This window comes from Lissotriton helveticus, chromosome 7 (assembly GCF_964261635.1).
Source record: "Lissotriton helveticus chromosome 7, aLisHel1.1, whole genome shotgun sequence".
In the NCBI taxonomy this organism is placed as follows: Eukaryota; Metazoa; Chordata; class Amphibia; order Caudata; family Salamandridae; genus Lissotriton; species Lissotriton helveticus.
Window position 1 is genome coordinate 1,184,650,966 of NC_136068.1, and position 13,405 is coordinate 1,184,664,370.

Below are 13,405 nucleotides of genomic sequence, written 5' to 3' on the forward strand. Positions count from 1 at the left end.
CTAGAATCACGGCAAATATTTCTACTAGACTGTAAAATCCTGAACTGGAAGAATGCAGATGAGGCACTGAATGTACACCTCTAATATTATAGCCGCTTGTTCCGCACCTTAACCCTGTCCGCAGCGTTAGGTTCTCACATGTAAGAATTTTATGTTTAATTTCAGAGGGCACAATAATTCTTTTAAATTCTTGTTTAAACACCAATGTACAGTTCACAGTGAGACAAGGACAAAGACTGTGTAGTTTTACCATGCACACTTTAGGAGACAATGACTCTCTATCTTTTGCCCACTTGGGCCGTATTACATGTCTGCTGCTTCCATATACTGTATGCCTCACTTACTGTTACCTAATAGACATAGTGCAACGGTGCTCCCATCCGTCACACATTTTTAACATTGAATTAGGACTTTCCTGTATGCACCTTGTGCTTGTAACACTGCAAACACTGCAAGCGCTTTTATAAATCAGGCATTAATACACAGAGTATTTCTCTTTATGTTCAAGACGGTTCAGGGAAACTAAGCAGCTGTAACTCTTCTATGTCTCCTTCACTGGAAACGGCACTAATTAGGGCACTCCTTACTAACTGTATACATGCAAAAATGTACGTAGGTTGTTTTACACCTGTCAGTTGTTGTTTTATACCTGTCAGTTGTTGTTTTATTTATGGATGTTTATATATAGCTTCAACAACTAGTAAATAGATACCTTTTCCGTTTTTTTTACATTCTGCACTATCATGGTGGACAAACCAATTCTTCTATATCTCTGAACATCAGATGGTTGCTGGACAACCAATACCTTTTTGTGCTCCGACAATGTAGATATAAGCAGTATCCTGCAGACTTACCTGATGTAGTGAGCAAGGCGGTTCCCCCGCCAAAACGCGTCTAGGTCATCATTTTGGAATACATACTTTTCTTTGAAAAAACTTCCCACGAAGTCAGTGCCTGCTTTGGATTGTGATCAAGACTGGTACAATATATATATATATATCTATTGCACCCTGGTTTATACATTATTGAGCAGTTTCATCTCTTTATTCTTCCTACGAAGGTTTTCTTGGTGGCGTTTCGCTTTGACACTGGTACTCTTAATAGATCATGCAATGGTGTGAATTAACAGCTCAGTGTTGTTGTTGCAAGTTCAGTTGACAAATTACCATACCATTCATTATCATTAATGGTTGATTCATAGAGGGTATGGTCTCTCCCCTTATATGGGTTAGTCACTAGGGCGCAAACGTTCTTCTGGCCCGGTGTTCAATTTTGCTTTATTGGGTATTTTCTTCTAAAATTCATGTTTGGTATTTTCATACCATCTATTGTTTATTTTTTGTTCTTTTTTGGCACACTGATTCCACATCCAGATGTATTAGTGTGTCTGCGTTCTGGCACGAAAAAGTTTCACAGTAGAAAACTGTTGTCCGCACGCCGGAGGTTACTAATATGGCTCCACTGATGTCAAATCCATAGACGATGTCACTATGGAGCCATACGACGCCGTCCCATGGCACGCAGAGGTACTACTAAAAAATCTCCGGATCCAGACTGGTTCCTGGGGGAAATTCTAAGTTAAGGAATCTGCAGCTAGACTGTGTTTCTACTACATATAGCGTTACCGAAGGTAAGTAACTTTTCCTACAGTACAACATGCCTCGAACAGATGCTTACTGGGTAAGTAACATTTTCCTGATACCCCATGATATGGTTGCTCTTCAGAAGCTTGTAAGGCCTAAATTAAGTCAAGCTTATTGCTTGGGTATTGGTTACACAGAAAACCTAATGCAGCCCTTGGAGATGCCCCAAAATATTGGTAGGTTTGCATCGCACAATGCCATTGAGCCATTCTGAAAATATCAGTGGTACTTTCATGCACAATGACAGACTAAGAAACTATCAAGGGTTGCAGACTTGCAGGTTTGCTATATCCAATAAATAGTCCTTCTGATGGAACAAGTAACCCTGCTGAACTTGGAGACAATTTTAACTATTTTTTCAATGTAAAACCTAAGATATGAGCAGAAATTAAATTTCTAGAGTCTGCAAGCTTTTAACACTTTTGATGCAGGTAGCGATATGGGCACATGATTTACTGATGAATGTCATTTTATTACTGCCTTAGTATAGAAATGAATAATGTAGCAGTGTTTGTAAACACTACGTTGTCCCTAATATTAATCTGTTTTGTTTTCCTCCTCATGCCTTTTGACATAGCCTTTGTTTTAAATATAATTTAACTTAACAGTTGTGCATTTGCTCTGCTTCTTTGTAGGTTATAACTGCAGGAGCTCAGTTGCGTCCTAGTATGACTGTGATAAGGGCCCCAGTTCAGCCATCCCCATTGGGAAAGACAATCATCAGAACTCCTTTAATGATGCAACAGAATATTCTTCCTGCTGGTATGTTCATTTCAGATAATATTTTGAGTCTGTTTTGTCATTTTTCATAGCCTTGGCAAGTGCTGTTATAATTTGCTTACGTGTTCCTTCTAGAATGTTTTGGGAAACAATCTTCTTCGAGTTGATCATATATGTAAAACTGGGTCATAGCATCGACATAGGCTTGGTGCAGAGTAAAGAGACTTGACAAGACAATAGGAACAGGCTTTCCTATTGCAGCGAGCACTTGGTTACCAACTCCTGGAAAATGGAATACATAGCATGGGACGACACCTTGTGGCCACCTGCCCTCGGAAACCCACATACCCCGACAGACTATGCACGCAACTTCTGCATCATACTGGTCTCATCCCTCACTATGAAGTGCCAGATCAGCGCCGTCTACTCTGCATACTTCAACACCCTCCACATACTACAGAAAATATTCAAATGGGCACCCTGCGACTCCAGGAAAAAGGTTACTCACGCCCTCATTACCAGCAAACAGGACTATGGCAACGCCCTGTACGATGGAATCAATAAAGACTCCTCCACAAACTCCAGACCATCTAGAACACCACAGCCAGACTAATCCTCGATATCCCATGGCAAAACCACATCACCCAACAGTTCTGCGATCTCCCCAGGCTCCCCGTAGAAAGAAGAATTACTTTCAAGCTGCTCAGTCACGCCTACAAGGCCCTCCACAACTTCGGGCCACAATACCTCAACTACTGCCTCTCCTTCCATGCCCGCAAGAGAAACCTCAGTTCAGCCGACCACTCCTTAGCCACCGTCCCACACTCTACAGGAACAGAGCGGGTGGAATGTCCTACTCCTACCTCGCATCCAAGATCTGGAACAATTTTCCCTTTCACCTCCGACAAAGCCTGGACCAAATCAGGAAAGACCTCAAGACCTGGCTAGTCGAATGACTATCTCAGCTGCACACTAACACTCTCCCCACCCCACCTTGTCCCTCCTCCTGTGCCTTGACACCCTAATGGGTGAGTAGTGCGCTGTATAAACCACTTATTAATTAATTGATAGTTTATAGGTTGCTTTGACTCTAACCTGGCTATCCAGCCACCCACTCACACCTTGTCTTGAACACTCTTATAAATGCCTCCTACTAGGCGGTAATTGCAAACACAACAGTGATGGACAGAATGTGGATCAATATCACACATTCACCCCAGTCCAAAGATCTGGGCCCAAATCCATCGTTTTTCCACTCCACACCACCCTGGGTTAGACAATGGCGATATGCAAATCAGCGCTGACCCTGTGCCCCATGGGAACAGTCCAGTCCGAACTACAAAAGCTGGATTTGGGCCCAGATCTTTGGACTGGGGTGAATGTGTGGCATTGGTCCACATTCTGTCCATCGCTGTTGTGTTTGCAGTTACCGCTCTAAGTGTACTGGGGATGCTCAGACGTGAGTCCCAGGCACTCCACACCACTGGAATCAAGCTAGCCGGGCTGATGAGAGGTGTTACCTCGAAACCGGGCCGGTCCTCGGATGCTTGTTTCCGTTCTGGGAAGGACATGGCTTTTGTAGTTCGGACTGGACTGTTCCCATGGGGCACAGGGTCAGCGCTGATTTGCATATCGCCATTGTCTAACCCAGGGTGGTGATGGATTTGGGCCCAGATCTTTGGACTGGGGTGAATGTGTGACATTGATCCACATTCTGTCCAACATTGTTGTGTTTGCAGTTCCTACTAGGCAGCATCCTCCTTGCCTCACACCTCCCCTCCCTATTATCTATACTTTTACTGTAGTTAATGCTTGTAGTATTTGAGAGTTTTAGCTTGTTTCTTCATAGACTAGAGCTTTGTACATATGTTAGCTGACAGAAGTAAGCATGCCTACATCTGGATCATTTTGACTGAAGTATGTATTTGGAGTGGAACAATAATTCTCTTCCAGGGGATCTTCATCAATAATCATAAGCACTGAATATTCCCGCCCACGTGCGGGACCCCGGAAACAATATAAAAATATATCTGTAAAAACACACATATCTCGCTCCAAATATATGTACACACATATATCATTTTTATCACGTCAATGCAGCCCCAAAACCAAGGCTAGACAATGTAAACACTTCTATATGCACAGCAATTAGTAAGGAAACAAAAAACACATTAGGTCAAATAGCTCTTGAACTTTGTGTTTTAATGAGTAAAAACACTCATAAATCCTGAAAATTGCTCATAAAAGACATTGTTAGCCATAGGCTGCATTGCAAAGTGATAACACAGAAACTGAAAGTATTTTCAGCTAAAATTGGCACCGTGACTTTAAGGCAGCCATGACCCCAGGCTTCCCATCATGCCTCAGGGGTGACAGTTAGGTCAGTTGTTCTTTCCGGCTCCTTCTGTCAGGACCCTGGTTTAACAGCTCCCACCTTTTTTTGACCTTCTGTCAAAAATACTTGGTGATTTACTTCAATTTTTGTCTTCACTCAACGGCTTTTTGCCTTAGAGAGATATTGCTGCCTTTTTTTAGTTCAAAAAAGGTAAATTTTTTGTCAAAAGGCCTTCGCTTTTTGACCCATGCCCTTCCTTTGGGAAGAAGAAAGCCAGGACAGATACACATCATGTGTGTATCCTCTGTCTTCCTGACTCTCATTCTGCAGGAAATTGTGATCACTGCAAGTCCTTGTCAAGCAGAACTATCAAGGACAAGGAAAAAATCTGAATTTATGTACTTTCTGAGAGAGGTAGGTCTCCAAAGAGACAGAAGAAGCGGAGGACGCGGTCGACATCGAGAGATGTCCCGACTTGTTCTCCGTCGGGATCGGCGTCGAAGGTTACGACGACGGCGAGTTAACTCCCCTCGAAGGTGAAGACTTCAGCATTGAGAGTCAAGGTAACTCCGCTGACGTCAACCGGGCGACGTGCAGCATCGAGAGAGAGGTCGCCGTTGGAGCATAGGAGCTCGACGTCGAGACCTCCACCATCGAAGCCGCAAGTCCAGTCTTCGACGTTAAAGCCTCCGTCGGCGTCTAGTCATCGACGCTCGATGTCGAGGCACCCTCCGTTGTCGCCAGGCCATCGGCGATCGACGTCGAGGCATCCTCTGTATCCGTCTAGTCATCCTCTGTCTCCGTCTAGTCATTGACTGTCGACGTCGAGGCACCCTCCGTCAGCATCTCGTCATAGACGCTCGACGTCGAGGCATTCTCCGTCGTCGCCAGGACATGGGCGTTCGACGTCGAGCCATCCATCGGAGCACCCTCCGTCGGCGTCCAGTCATCGGCGCTCGACGTCGAGAAGACCTCCGTCTACGTCACCTCACCGGCGTTCGACGTCGAGACATGGGTCCCCAGCGCAGTCTCCACAAGTTCTTCATTCCTCGGCACAGCCTCAGTCAGTAGTGGCGCAGCAGACCAAGGCGTCATGGGACTCGATCTCAGAGGTCCTAAAGATCAGTGTCAGCTGCAGAAGGTGACCATGGCTCCCCAGTGAGCATCAGATCTCCCAAGAGGAAGAGAACACCAGAGCATCGGGGTTCTCACAGTTGCTCAAGATCCCCGGCGTTTCCTGTGAGCCTGTCTTCATCCTCGTCAGGCTTATCTCCCGCTCGCCATCAGGGGTCACCGGATGTGATCATTTATACATCAGGTAGCGGGGGATCAAGGCGTTCTCCGGCGCATCCTCCGCATGAGCAAAAGGATGTAACACCTCCTGCACGCTCCCCAGTGAGGGACACCGTACAGAAGTCACCCGCCGTCAGGCTCTCTCCACGATGGTATAAGCCACTACATCACTGGGCTACAGACAAGGAGACAGCGTCTAGACTACAACAGCCGGTCTCTAGGCCTAGAGAACGATAACGCTCTCCGGTGAGGCCCAGAGAAAGATCACGCTCCCCAGTGCGGCATAGAGCAAGGTCACGCTCCAGCGTGCGGTCCACCAGACGAATCTCAAGATCCAGGAGCAGAAGGAGAGAACGAAGATCTCCAACTAACTCTTCTTCTCCGACACGCTCCCATAGAGACTATTCGCCTACTTTGACGGACTCCCCTCCATCAAGGATATCTCCGATCGATGATGTCTTCACTTTTCAGGACATACTGTGTAGGGGGGCTCTGAAACTGGGAGTGCCCTTAACAACTCCGCAGGTCAAAACCTCAGTGATTTTTGAAACACTGCATCACAGGTCTGCACCTAAACCGTTGGTGCCTGGGATTATAGAGTCAGTGATGGAGGTATTCCTCACGCCAGCAACGATAAAGACGGCTCCGGCGAGGATCCTCAAGAAGTACCGATCTCCAGAGGAGGACCCTCTGTTTCTCAGAGCGGATCTGCCCCCGGACTCAGTAATCATCGCAGCAGTGAAGAAGTCCGGTGCGGTCTCCTCCTCCTCAACTGTACCTCCGGACGAAGAGAGCAAGACACAAGATTCGTGAGGGAGACGAGTCTGTAGTACTTCTGCATCTTTCTCAAAGTTTCCAACGCGGAAGCCCTTTTGGGGCACTATGATAGGTCCCTGTGGGATTCTCTACAGAGTTTTGTGTCCAAAATCCCTCAGGAACACCTTAAGGATTTTGAGGAGATCCTTTTGGAAGGCAGTCAGGTCTCCAATCAGGTCATCAGTGCCGCAGCGGACCGAGCTACCCTAGCGGCGCATGGGTATGCCCATGGAATATCAGCAAGGAGATCGTCCTGGTTGCGCCTGACGGCTTTAAAACCAGAAGCTCAGGCGCCGATTTTGAACTTACCCTTTTCAGGGACTTCATTGTTTGGGGCGAGTACGGACGAAGAAATGCAGCGCATGAAGGCCACTCTCAAAGCGGTAGGGCTTGAGAAAAAAAAGGAGTTAAAGAAATATCGCTCCTACAACAAGGGCTCTTCAGAACAGCGGGTTCAAACCCCTTACTGGCAGAAGAGTCAAGACCAGCAGGGACAGCAGAAGTCCCAGTATAGAGGAAAGCGTAATTACAGAGGAGGAGGGAATCAACGCCAGGGCAACAATACTGGCAAAACCCAGTCAAAGCAATGAGTCTTTCCTTCCCCCAGTGCCGTGGACCACTCCAGTGGGGGGAAGCATTGCAGGTCATTTGCAAGAGTGGCAAAACATCACAAAAGACCGATGGGTGTTGACCACACTTCAGAATGGATACTGTCTTTGTTTCAGTCATCAGCCTCCACCTGTCCCCCCCGATGGCAACATCGACTCATCAGTTTCACCTTCTGCAAAAAGAAGTAGCCACTCTCCTCGAGAAGTCCGTTATCGAGAGAGTGCCAGAGTCTCAAAGTGGAAAAGGGGTGTACTCCTGATATTTTCTGGTAAGAAAAAAGGGCCAAAAGGCAGAATACAGACCCATTCTGGACTTGCGAACACTCAATCGGCATGTCAAAAAGGAAAGGTTTCGCATGTTAGCGCTTCACCAAATATACCCACATCTCAGGAGGGGAGATTGGATGTGTTCGCTGGACCTGCAACATGCTTACTTTCATGTCCCTATACACCCCAGTCACAGAAGATTTATTCGGTTCCGGGTGGGGACCTCCCACTATCAGTTCAAAGTCCTGCCGTTTGGGTTGAAGTCGGCTCCCAGGGTGTTCACGAAGTTTGTTGCAGTGGTAGCAGCCCCTCTACGCCGCAGGGGGTTCTTCGTATACCCATACCTGGATGATTGGCTGGTGAAAGGTCCTTCCCCAGACAGCGTAAGAAGTCAATTCCGGACCTGTATCGAGCTCTGCCAGTGACTAGGTCTACATGTCAACTTCGGCAAATCAGTCTCTCAACCCACCCAGAAGATTCACTTCCTGGGAGCTCTGCTAGACTCCGAGGTAGGAAAAGTGTTTCCTTCGGAGGAGAGACAGTGTTCGATAACCCAGAAATGTCAGCTGGTACTTCGCAGCAAGATTCAGAAAGTGCGCAGGATTGCCTCCCTGTTAGGGTCGATGGCATCATGCATCTTCCTGGTCCCGAATGCCAGACTTCGGATGCGTCCTCTTCACCAGGATCTGGAGGACAAATGGGACCAACAATCAGCTCGCTGTGACGACCAGATCACTCTCTCAGACGCAGCGCGAGCTTCCATTCCATGGTGGACCAAAAAGCAACATATGCAGGTGGGAGTTCTGTTCCATCAACCTCCCCCTGTACAAACACTGATCACGGATGCTTCCCTGCTAGGGTGGGGGAGCGCACATGGGTCAGCTACAAGTGCAGGATCTGTGGTCTCACAAAGAAAGTACCTACCACATCAACTTGCTAGTGTTGAGAGCAGTCCACCTAGCTCTCAAAGCGTTCCTTCCCTCGATTCAAGAAGCTTCAGTACAAGTACAGACGGACAACACAACCACCATGTACTACTTGAACAAGCAGGGGGAAACACGCTCCCGAACTCTGTCGTTGAAAGCACAACGGATCTGGCATTGGCTTCTGGCTCGCAAGTTGTCCGTCACAGCAGTCCACCTCCCAGGGGAGCAGAATGTAAATGTAAATGTGGGATACTTGTAAAGCGCACTGTTACTCTAACCGAGTGTCCTGGCGCTGTAGACCGCTGGGGAACCCGTCCTGGTTTTCCCTGTGAGATGGTCCCTTTCTGGGTATCTCCAGGGTGAAACCAGGCATCCCCGGCATCTGTGGGGGCCGTTGTAGAGATGAGGCAAGCTTAATGCCCAGAGTTACCGAGTGTGTTCCCTGGTTAGAGTAGGCACTGAGGCGAGAATTATCGAGTCCATTGACCCTGGTCCAAGACCCTGCCGCGTCTGGAATTGAACCCTGGTCCCGGGCCGTTCTCTGCTTACAGGTCTGCCGCCTCTAACCAGTGAGCCACACTTCTCCACTGTGAGGGCGGACGCTCTAAGCCGTCATTTCGACGACAGGGAAGACTGGGTCCTCCAGGACGCGGTGGTAGAAGACTTCTTTCAGTCCTGGGGTCATCCCACCATAGACCTGTATGCGGACGACCAAAACACCAAATGCCAAGACTTCGCCTCAAGGTTCTACCGGCCAGGATCGAGAGGGGATGCTCTTTTGATCGACTGGTCAGGGGAATTTGTGTACGCCTTTCCACCCCTTCCGTTGATCCCGAAGGTGGTGAGCAAGCTGACACACTCGTGCACAACGATGATTCTCATCGCCCCAGACTGGCCGAGACAATGGTGGTACACGGACCTGCTTCACCTGTCAGTGACCCCCCACAAGAGGCAACCATGCAGGCCGGACCTGTTGTCCAAGATGAACAGTTGGATTCACCATCACAACCTTCCGTCACTGAGCTTGGCAGCATGGCTCCTGAGGTCATTCAATACGGCCATCTAGGGTTGCCGCAGGACTACATGTTCATCCTGAAAGAGGCAAGACGTCCTTCCACAAGACATTCTTATGCATGCAAATGGAAGCGATTCTATATGTGGTGTATACAGAATGGTCATAATCCTGTTCAAAGTCAGGAAGAAGCAGTTCTTCCTTATTTGTTATATCTGGCTAAAGCAGGTTTAAAGTTTAATTCTATTAAGGTGCACTTGGCTGCTATAACAGCCTACAGGCAGTCTCCTTCTCAGACCTCTTTTTTCCAGTTGCCAGCTGTCAAGGACTTCCTGCAAGGGTTAAAGAAAATGTACCCTCCAGTGCGTCCTCCTTCTCCTCCCTGGGAGTTGAACCTGGTACTATCAAAGCTAATGGGTCCTCCTTTTGAACCCATTCATAAAGCTACTTTGCAGCATCTTTCCTGGAAAGCAGCTTTTTTGGTGGCGATCACGTCAGCTCGGAGGGTGAGCGAGATTCAAGCTCTCTGTTCGTCTAAACCCTATACTGTGTTCCATTTGAATAGAGTGGTGCTAAGGACACATCCGTCTTTTCTCCCGAAAGTGGTGTCAGATTTTCATGTAAATCAGACCATTTCTCTGCCCACTTTTTTTCCCAATCCCTCTACTCCAGCTGAGAGGGCTCTGCATTCCTTAGACCTGAAAATGGTTTTAAAATTCTATCTAGATAGGTCTAAGGCCATTCGTCAATCTGATACATTTTTTATTAATTATGGATCGATCAGAACAGGTCATGCGCCTCGAAACTATTGATTTCAAGCTGGATCGTTTCGTGTATCAAACTTGCTTACCAGTTGGCGCAGAAAAACCTAGGTTTTTCTCCCAAAGTGCATTCCACCAGAGGTAGAGCTGCGACTGCGGTTTTCCTCCATAATGTACCCATGTCTGAGATCTGTAAGGCGGCAACCTGGAGGTCCGTCAATACATTTACCAGACATTACTGTCTAGATTCTGACACGAGAGCAGATACCCAGGTAGGCCAGGCCTCCTTGCGGAATCTGTTTAACAGCTAAGTTTTGGGCTGTTATAATTGGTCTTTTTCAGTTGGGTCATGTACTTCTCATTTGCCTGCAGGTGGTTGATGGGCTTGCTATTCTATTCAGTGCTTATGACTATTGATGAGGATCCCCTAGAAGAGAAGGATAAGTTACTTACCTGTAATCCTAGTTCTCTTCCAGGGGTATCCTCATCAAAGTCATAAGCAACCTACCCGCCTCCCCGGGTAAATGAAAGCTATACGTCTGACTTGTGGTTTAGCCCTGACTTCAGGGTTATGCAAAGAACAACTGACCTATCTGTCACCCCTGAGGCATGATGGGAAGCCTGTGTCATGGCTGCCTTAAAGGCACAGTGCCAGTTTTAGCTGAAAATGCTTTCAGTTTCTGTGTTATCACTTTGCAATGCAGCCTATGGCTAACAATGTCTTTTATGAGCAATTTTCAGGATTTATGAGTGTTTTTACTCATTAAAACACAAAGTTCAAGAGCTATTTGACCTAATGTGTTTTTTGTTTCCTTACTAATTGCTGTGCATATAGAAGTGTTTACATTGTCTAACCTTGGTTTTGGGGCTGCATTGACGTGAGAAAAATGATATATGTGTGTACATATATTTGGAGCGAGATATGTGTTTTTACATATATAGTTTTATAATGTTTCCGGGGTCCCGTACGTGGGCGGGAATATTCAGTGTTTATGACTTTGATGAGGATACCCCTGGAAGAGAACTAGGATTACAGGTAAGTAACTTATCCTTTTCCCTCTTCTGTTAGTCTGACATTAGTTGATAACATCTTTTTCTACACTGATGCAGTCATTCAATAGATTAGATTAGATCACATCAGGGCATGGAGGCTGGACCAGTGGCAGAAATGGCAGCAGTCCGTTGGTTCCTTTTAATATTTTTTGACATGCCATTACCATTTCCAAGCTTCATTTTGATCTTTGTAGACCAAAACAGTAAAAGTTAAAATACATACATTACTTAATTTGGATAACGAAAGCATTGGTAAACATTACAGAATATAGCCATGTAGAATAAATTAGACCTATTTCATAACAATTTAAAAGGTATTAGAGTTTAAAAGCGAATTAAACAATGTTATCATGTATTTGAAAGATCAAAACAGTAGGAAATGGGAAAGGGACATTTGTCATGCACGGGGGGAGGTTAAAAACTTGCGGCGCCTAAGCCACATAGTTTTTGCGGTGTCCGGTTTCCTTAACTCTATCGGGGAATGAGTGTCAGTTCTCAGAACTCTAAATGCCTCCTGTGACTGTCTATTCCCCAAGTTTCTGCACAATGGAAGAAGCCAATACCTCCTGGGTGCGTTATATCATGGGCAAAAGAAGTAAACATGAATAGATGTCTCTTCTTGGCTATTGCAGGCAGGACGTTCAATAGGGGAAGTTTTTGACCATTTGTTTGTGAATGCATGGACCGCCAGGCAGCCCAATCTAAACTGGGCATAGAGTTTCCGGAATTGCACTAATAGGGCGCATTTCAAACAAGAAGCTAGTCTTCTTCAACACAAACTACAGGACAGAGGGTACCCAACTAGGCTCTTTCACAATTCCTGTAAACGAGCCCTGAATAATCCAAGGGAAGCACTACTAGAGACACACCTCTAAGAGTCCGAAGAAGTGATAACCTGTGTCACTTGTTTCTCTAAGAACTCAGCTTTCATCAAAAGCACAATAAACAAACATTGGAATATTATCAATTCGAGTGGTTTAGATATCCCACGCCCTCGATTTGCGTTCAAACGGACATCTAACCTAAAGGATGCACTGATCCATACACGACCCAGAAAACAAAAATCCAGCAGCCAGAGCACCTTGTGGGGCCTCCCCCCTGTGATGGGTCACTTCCCATGTGGAGGTTGTGCTGTATGCCCCCAAACAGTTCAATGTAAAGAAATCAGGCTTACAGACACGTTCTTGTGGAGCCTCCAGAGGCATACCAACTGCAACAGCACAAGATGCATATACTTGCTACTGTGATAAACATTACATTGGGATGACGATGAGGCAAGTGAAACTGAGAATTATGGAGCATAAAAACAACATCAGATGCTTGAAGACACATACTAGACTATACGAACATTATACACAACAAGGCCATCCAGCAGACAGTGTACGTTGGTTGCTTCTCAAATCCCACCCTGCCATTACCCACCAGGCACTGTTCAGGATTGAACAAAGATGGGTCCACCGGTTGAAACTGGATTCAAGGGGTCTCAATGATTCTGTACCTTGGTCGTCATTGGCACGCTAGATCGTACCTGGGACTACCTGACACTGGTCCTGACACGGAGGACCCGATTACATACCTTCATAGACATTGAAGTGAATCACTAAGGGTAACCGCTACATCACTTTACCCCATATATTTTTACAACCTCCTCTGCCTATGGGAGGTGTCTATGACCGGGGTGCCTATGAGCGTCAATCTACGGCATTACATCCCTCCCTTGCCAACCCTGGACACGTACTTGTTGCCACTACACCGTTAGGGCCCCTACCCTCCGATTGAACTTTTCCATCTGGTGGTTACTCCAAGTGGTAACCGGTTAATCCACTAACAAGTGATCCCTTCACTGCCAAATCCTACTGGGAATTGAGTCCCATGGTTCACTTACTACATCCAAGATGGCCGCCGCTTCTGGACGCAAGATTCCATGGCTTGACTTAGTGGTGCATTGCATCGTCTCACTAGCAATGCACA

The 13,405-nt window shown here is 46.6% G+C and overlaps 1 protein-coding gene across 5 annotated transcripts in view; it reads left to right on the forward strand.

Annotated features, from left to right (window-relative positions):
• BPTF (bromodomain PHD finger transcription factor) overlaps window positions 1-13,405 on the forward strand; it is a 1,855,127-nt gene that overhangs the window by 1,254,628 nt on the left and 587,094 nt on the right. For all 5 annotated transcript variants that reach the window (XR_013598794.1, XM_078654332.1, XM_078654328.1 and 2 more), the window contains exon 21: window positions 2,279-2,405. Coding sequence is in view for 4 of the 5 variants with exons in the window: in XM_078654332.1 (XP_078510458.1) it covers window positions 2,279-2,405 (127 nt within the window). In the remaining variant the exon portion in view is untranslated. The remainder of the gene's footprint in view (window positions 1-2,278; window positions 2,406-13,405) is intronic.